General features: G+C 47.4%; 1 protein-coding gene across 1 annotated transcript; it reads right to left on the bottom strand.

Moving 5' to 3' along the window:
• Positions 1 to 1,770: 1,770 nt before the first annotated feature.
• RPS12 (ribosomal protein S12) lies at positions 1,771 to 7,891 on the bottom strand. The gene is made up of 6 exons (XM_078604776.1): positions 7,773 to 7,891; positions 7,609 to 7,638; positions 5,172 to 5,285; positions 4,362 to 4,464; positions 2,742 to 2,843; positions 1,771 to 1,899 (listed from the first exon to the last, which is right to left on the bottom strand). Exons 2-6 carry the CDS (start codon positions 7,623 to 7,625, stop codon positions 1,840 to 1,842), a joined length of 396 nt encoding a protein of 131 aa, XP_078460902.1. The 5' UTR covers positions 7,626 to 7,638; positions 7,773 to 7,891; the 3' UTR covers positions 1,771 to 1,839.
• Positions 7,892 to 8,028: the final 137 nt, after the last annotated feature.

Raw genomic sequence — 8,028 nt, 5'->3', positions numbered from 1 at the left:
GTGTGGCCTGGATGGTCATGGTGACCGCATTTGAATGCTTTGTTTATAAATGCCTACCATTAAAGATAAGAGTTGTATCACTTTCACCGTAAGGCCAATAACATTAGAGGTTTTTCTTAAAACAAATTTTCAGATCACAACAGCGCCTCCTAGTGGAAATGTCACGAGCCGCCACCGCTTGCCTGGTATGCAGTGGTCGTTGATTCAGCCACAAGTCTTGAATATTACAGGTAGGAACAGCAGTTCCACACTGCCCACCAGGGATTGTCCGTCTGTCGTGCATAGCCTCGCCCTCGATTTGTATTTCAGAGCGCTTCGGGCAGGCTCGGCACCACGTGGCGTGCCACCCCACGCAGCTTGTGCCACGTATCGCAAGAATGTGCTGTCCAACAAAGTTCCTACCTGCCCATTGCGAAGGAACGTGTTTGGAGTTTGCATGCTTTATACTATTTTAGTCTTTTCGGTAAAGTCATTAATAAAATAGAAATAAAATAATAAAAATCACGTTTCGGAGGCAACACAAGTCTCCGTCATCAGGTGGGACCGTCACAGCTAGATTTGCTGTATCAAGTGAGGCAGGGATTCCAAGATACAAGTTCTTAAATACAAGTTAAGGGGGAGCTAATCAGAATGTGGTAGCCAATGAATGGAACGTATTGGGAGGGGGGGGTGGGGCTAAAAGAGAGCACGATGTGTACATGTTTGTGCACAAGCACCTGTTTGTGCACATGATAGAAGAGAACGAAAATGCCCATGTTTTTACCAGTGTTGGCTGACAAATCAAATACGCATGCTTTCACCACGGTTGTGCGGATTTTTTGCCGGGTCCTCCCGTTTTCCCTCCACATTTACAAACATGTTTTAGAGTATTTGGCCGCTCTACATTTTTTACCAGACGCATGCAAAGGTGTGCTGCTCAGACAACTCGCATCTACGTGCATTTTGTGCAACCAAATTGCACTTACAATGCTCTCAGCCTTGTCTAGACCACCAGCTCAAAAGAACTGTACTATCGTTTAGCCCACCATTATCAAAGGGAGTTGATGTGACCATCCCACTATTTCTAATGATAAACTCATAACACCATGCCCTTGAAAATCATATAGTTGTTTCCAGGCAATGGACATTCTCACATTTATGTTCTATGGAGACGTACCCGTTGCCTGAAACGCGGCCTATTACGTATATTTCCTTGTAAGGCCACAATGTTTTTGACTAACGTGTTGAGTTTCTTGTTGTCATTTGTGCTTATGCACCAGATAACACTGGTCAACAAAAAAACAATTTTTTCTGGCCTGGACTTTTGCAGCTGTTTGACTAATTTCAGGGTGCCGATTCCAAATCTGATCTCAGATTTGCTCCATCACATCTCATTTTTATGCTATCGGCATACCCCATTTCATTGATTTTACCCAAAATTAACTCCGTCACTTATGATTGCAAGTTGTTGCGAGTCAATGACTGCTTTAGTGTTAAAATATGGTGCTATATTTTTAGGATAGTGTGTTTATAATATAATTTTATGTAGATATCCACATTTATTTAATATTTTTCTTCTGCAGTTTTTATTGAAAATGCAATATATCTCAAAAACCTGATGTGATAAGACAAAAACTGATGCCAGATTTGGAATCGGCACCCCAAAATTACCTTAAAACCGTTGGAATACCTTATGCCAAAAAAAGTGTGTTGACCAGTGTAATGTGGCGTTCATGAGGTTGTGTAACGCGTTTCGAAGAGCTAAACAAACACAACAGGAGGGAGACGGCGGCAGGTTGAGTGACACTTTTATTGTTCCATCGCGATCGTTGGGACGATGCAGGAGCAGCAGCAAGAGCTTCACTTGCCCTTGAAGTACTCCTCCAGCACGTCCTTGGCTTGCGTCTCCTTGCCGTAGTCCTGCAGAGAAGCGCACGCGAAAACACAAATACAAAGATCACCCATGTAGCCTACACAGGCCGTTTGGGGCAAGTGCGGTGAAACAAGCGCGCCTATGAAGGCCGGCACGGCGCAGGTTTGAGGGGACGGGGAAGCGCACGCGAGAACACAAATACAAAGATCACCCATGTAGCCTACACAAGCCGTTTGGGGCAAGTGCGGTGAAACAAGCGCGCCTATGAAGGCCGGCACGGCGCAGGTTTGAGGGGACGGGGAAGCGCACGCGAGAACACAAATACAAAGATCACCCATGTAGCCTACACAGGCCGTTTGGGGCAAGTGCTGTGAAAGCAAGCGCCTATGAAGGCCGGCATGGTGCAGGTTTGAGGGGACGGGGAAGCGCACGCGAGAACACAAATACAAAGATCACCCATGCAGCCTACACAGGCCGTTTGGGGCAAGTGCTGTGAAAGCAAGCGCCTATGAAGGCAAGGCACGGCGCAGGTTTGAGGGGGTGAGTGGTGTCGCCCAGCAGTATCGATGTTAACAAACGCAACACCAGGTAGTACTCATTTAAGGCAGTCGACCTACGGAGGGCCCAGGGTCTGGTAGGACATTCATCACTGTTAGTCCGAGCTGCGAATATAACTCGGCTCGTTACGTTGGCAACGCATTACGCTAACACTCCCTAGTACGAAAAAAAACAAACGTGCAAAAATCCTCGTGATTACATGCTGGGACGCACCAGTCCGTTACATTACAGGAGGACTCACAAATGAGCATGCACGAACACACACGCGCACACATGAACACAACGCTCGTGATGACACGCTGGGCCGCAGAGGACCGCTTATCTTACGTACCTTCACGACCACGCAGCTGCATCCGACCACCTTGCGTGGTTTCCCCTCGCGGTCGATCTTGCAGAGCCCCGACCACTCGCCAAGCTTCTTGTTATCGTCCACCTGTGTTGTGCATCAACACCATCATCGTCGTCGTCATCGTTAGCGTCAGTTCCACTGCTACCACTATAACAATCATCACTGCCACTATCATTAACGTCACTAAATACTACCATCAAAACAAAAATCCCCCGTAACATTTAAAATATTTTTGGGGCAAGTGCAGTTAGCGAGCATCCATTAAGACCAACGCAGCTCATGAAGTTGTGGTTGGCCAGCACCATGTCTGGCCACCTTTGTCTCCCTCATGATATTGACACACCGCACCAGGTAATCTCTTTAAGGCCGATTCGCCATAGGGGGAGACCCAGGAATGGTTTAGATATGTCACGGATGTTGGTCCTGAACGGGAATCAAACTCGGGTAGTCGGGTTCAGAGTGGACCCTGGGGGGGGGGACAAACCACGTTGCTGCTCAGAAGACGTTCTCACTCATAGAGGAGTGATTGGGAATCCGACGTCAAGTTCATCAACACAGCTACGCGGGTACTGGGCCTAGAGAGCCCTGGTGTGGCACCAGGAGCCCTCATAAATAAAAGCAGGCTTCAACCCGACTCAAAGAACCAGGCGCATTAACAACAAAGCCTACACCATCCTAAGGAGTATCTGAGTTTGGCTCTAAGAACCTGAAGCATTAACTTTAAAACTATTGGGACTTGTGTTTTAATCTGCCTCCAAAAACATCAGGTGTTGCTCCACAAACATAAATGTACGTTGTAGTCCCATCAGCCTTTCTTGGTTTTCCAGACCAATGTTATCCAGCAGCATTTGCTTAAGCGAGCAAACTGTTGACCAGGTTTCGACATTTTTGGTTCTTTCGGTAAAGTCACATAGAAAGGAAATAATAAAAATATAAAACTATAAAAATTCTCACGACGTTTCGACTGCAACACAAGCAATCATCATCAGGTGTGAAATCCACAGCAAGAAAATTGTCTTGCTGATAATTTTCTTGCTGTGGATTTCACACCTGATGATTGCTTGTGTAGCAGTCGAAACGTCGTGAGAATTGTTATTGTTTATATTATTTATTATTTCCCTTCTACGTGACTTTACCGAAAGAACCAAGAATATGAATCCCTGCAGTCACGAAAGCTTCAAATCAGGTTTCGACAATCTAGGTCGATCAACAGACAGGTTTGTTAAACAAATGCTGCTGCATTACAAGATGTCCGCATACAAATACATACTTAATTGCTCTAGACGCACCCAAATCACCCTGGCAAGAGGCAATGTTGTTTCACGGCTCTCATTGGGTTCATTGCAAACTCCACACATTACGACAATAACATTGTGTGGCTATAAAAATAAAAACGCCTAGAATGGGTGACGTTCCAGGTAATGGCCCTTCTTCACAACATGTTACATTATTTGTCCTTGTAAGGCCAGTGTTATTATTGATGCACGTGTCGAGGTTGTTCATCGCGCTCACGCACCACTACCAACACAGCAGCAGCGTCGCCAAATATACATGCGCTACCGAATCTCCCCGGATAAAGGACGCACAATCCAGCCAACGGACCTTGATGAGGTTGATCTGGTGCTCGTTGCACAGGGCCTCCACCAGCTTCACGTACATGGGCTCATCGCAGTTGCTGGCGAGGACGCACAGATGGGCGTGCCGCCTGCACATGCAAACACGACACCGCGGCAAAGTTAAAACACAAGAACCATTTGCCGCTTCTTCGTATTGGCCGATGTTGTCATAAGAGCCAGAACTGCGATATTACATCGAGGTGGGCGAGCTGGATAGTTGCGTCAAGAGTAGGACGTCACAACATGGCTAGAGCCAGGCAATGTGCACTCTGAAGCAAGAGCACAGATACGGCACGCTCGCAACACAACCGGAGTATTGTACACATTAAACAATCGCACACGGAAAAGCATGCGTACGCACGCAACACGGAATAATGCACGTACACGCAATATCACGCAAAATATATCAGCAAAGGGTAGCATCACTGCCATTATTATCACACCAGAGCGAAAACAAAGATCCCCCCCCACGTAGCCTTAAACTTTTGTGCAAGTGCTGTTAGGGAACACCTCTGAAGGCCGGCACGGTACACGAGCGTGTGGGTGGCCAACACCACGCCCGACCGCGTTCATCTCCCTAGTGGCGCTGTTTACACATCACGCTGCACCACTGCTCCCCACTTGAGCACATCCTCACAACCACGCGCACAAAGGCCAATGAGCACACGCACGAGACGTGAGCTGTTGAGGTTGTTATCTGGTGCCGAGGCCTTTAGATATTGAAGGTGTGTGGCTGCGGCTATTATTTTGTAAGCGTGGCCGCGGTGGCATCTGCACACTGCCGCTCGCTCCTCACTTGTCGAGGGCCTTTGCCGCCTCGCGGAGACCGCGGGCGAGTCCGTCGTGGATCAGCGCCGTCTTTAGAACCTCCTGCAAGGCCGTGTTCACGTCCATGGGTCCGCCGCTGACACTGAGGACGCACGCGCAGTGACACACGCACACGTGAGAGGAGAGTTATATTAAACTATTGCAAACAATATAGCTGAGTTAAATTTCGATTTAAAGCTTTCGTGACTGCAGGGATTCATCTTCTTGGTTCTTTCGGTAAAGTCATCACGTAGAACGGAAATAATAAAAATAAAACATAATAATTCTCACGACGTTTCGGCCACAACGCAAGCAGCCGTCCTCAGGTGAAGAACAGGTCTGTCGGAAAGACAGCGTCTGACTTTACCGAAAGAACCAAGAAGATGAATATAGCGGCGCTTCGTGGCGGCGATGGCGTGTACACGTGTTGTAGGAGTATATCGTCAGTGATCATCTTCATCATAATTATCATCAATGCTATACTGTGGAATTAACCTCATCGTAAATCCGTGAGTCTGCTACGCAATCGCTTTTTAGTACTCAGCAGAGTATGCGTTGCTGGTAACGTACCAGTGAAAGTGACACCAGTACGATACTAAACTTTTTATTTTACCAGGCAAAGCCCACTGGGCTACACAGCTCTTTTTCAGAAGAGACCTGGCTGATCACGTGCTCATTAAGAGCAGCCAATTACTCGAACCTACTGGGGACACGTTCGTGCAGATGCAGTGGCACACGTGAGTGGAGACAATTCGAACACATCCAGTGGACCTACCCCGCTGCTGCTCAGAAGACGTTCTCACTCATCGAGGAGTGATTGGGAATCCGACGTCAAGTTCATCAACACAGCTACGCGGGTACTGGGCCTAGGAAGCCCTGGTGTGGCACCACGAGCCCTCGTCAAAAAAAGTGTGCCGTTCCTGGCCCTTCCCCCCCTCAACCATTATATATACGGGGTGGTATGTCTTGTGATCTCTCATTTACTTGATACAGCTGTCGTGGCTGTGACGGTTCCACCTGAAGACGGAGGCTTGTGTTGCTTCCAAAACGTCGTGATTTTTTATTTTGTTTTATTTTACTTTTATTAATTTACATTTTTTTACCTACGTGACTTTACCGAAAAAAACCTAAGAATATGAATCCTTGCAGTAACGAAAGCTTCAAATCTAGAATAAAAGGAGGCTTCAGCCTGGCTCAAAGAACCTGGCGCACTAGCAACAAAGCCTACAACATCATCGTGAGGGTATCCCCGAGTTTGGCTCCGAAACCCTCGAGAAACTCTTAAAACTATCGCGACTCGTGTGTATTAATCTGCCTCCGAAAACTACCGTGATCACAAATCCATCGAGTGCTACTCCACAAACATAAATGTACGTTTCGATTTAAAGCTTTCGTGACTGCAGGGATTCATATTCTTGGTTCTTTCGGTAAAGTCACGTAGAAGGGATTATTTTGGCTTCCGACACCGATTTTATCCAGCAGAATTTTGCTTAAGCGAGCAAACTGTTAAGTGTGAACCAACGCCTAGAAAGCCCTCTCGTGTGTGGCTCTACCTGGGGAATGAAAACTGTACCCCCCCCCCTCCACGAAGTGCTCTTGCCAATAACATCTGGTTGTCAGACCAATTGTATTTTTGTTTGCATACACGTGGGGGCCTTTGTTGGCGAAGCTAATCTGCCACTCAAAGCGCAATCACATTCATACTCAACATGGCATAATAAAAGGCTAAACAATATATGTTGAAACACGTTTGCGTGTTTTAACAAATGCTGCTGGATAATAAATGGTCTACAGAGCCACATATGTCAATATATTATTAAAGTACATATACATGTGAGGAATACAATTCTGCTGATATTTGAAAAGAACAAATACTTTGGGGCTACGCGCCTCGCACATGAACACAGAACTTTAATAGGTCACAAGTTAACCTCAGTCTGGGCCCTCAATAATTCACAACGGAAATGTAAAATGTTACGAGGGCTACTTAGTCGGCTTGCTATACGGACCTCAATAATTATAACGCAACGATTGGAATCCAGAGAGCCCTTAACTCTGGCACCGCGAGCCATGGGGCACAGCACTTTGGGACTACTAAAGCAGCCCGAGTCGGACTATGAATCTGAAACTTTAACGATGATAATTGAAACCACAAATATGTCCTTAAGTCTCAAGAGCAGACTCGAAAACTCAGCTTACACGACGCCTCACGTGCCACCAGGGAAACCTAAGAATCGTACACAACCTCACGTTTATTTCTAAACTTCGTTAACAAGTTCCCAGATTCCTGCTCAACGATGGCTACAATTAATAGCTGGGGTGGGTGGCTTGAGGGGGGAACGCAAACTCGTCCCATTACAATGCTCGGGTCAACTTTATAGGTCCGCGCGTTATCAACTCGGGTATGTAAAGCAGTGAACACTTACGCCTCCGCCTCCGCCATTTCGCTCGTTCACCTGCGAAAACAAAGGCGACGTGATGAGTGGGGCTGCTCGCCGCGACACCGAGGCGCGCGTACATGGCGACGAAACGCGCGGATGGTGTCGGATGGAGGCGGATGGCGCGCGATGGAACGGAGAGGAAAACTCACTAATGGCTTCCTCGGCTGCCGGGCACGGGAGAGAGAGAAGGCGGACGTGACGTCACTCTTTATATGTAGTGGGGGAGGCAGGGTGTGCGTGACGTCATGTAACCCGTAGAGTGTTCTGCGCGTGACGTCACGCACTCGTATACCGGGACGGATTACCGGGAAAGGGTTGCGACGTCACGTTCCATCGAGCACGCGGTGGTTGTACATGACGTCATGAAACGCGGTCCTACCGAATACTTATGACGTAATTTTTCCA

This window comes from Lampetra planeri, chromosome 23 (genome assembly GCF_965212315.1).
Source record: "Lampetra planeri chromosome 23, kcLamPlan1.2.h2, whole genome shotgun sequence".
NCBI classification, from domain to species: domain Eukaryota; kingdom Metazoa; phylum Chordata; class Hyperoartia; order Petromyzontiformes; family Petromyzontidae; genus Lampetra; species Lampetra planeri.
This window is presented reverse-complemented; position numbering and strand designations above follow the sequence as displayed.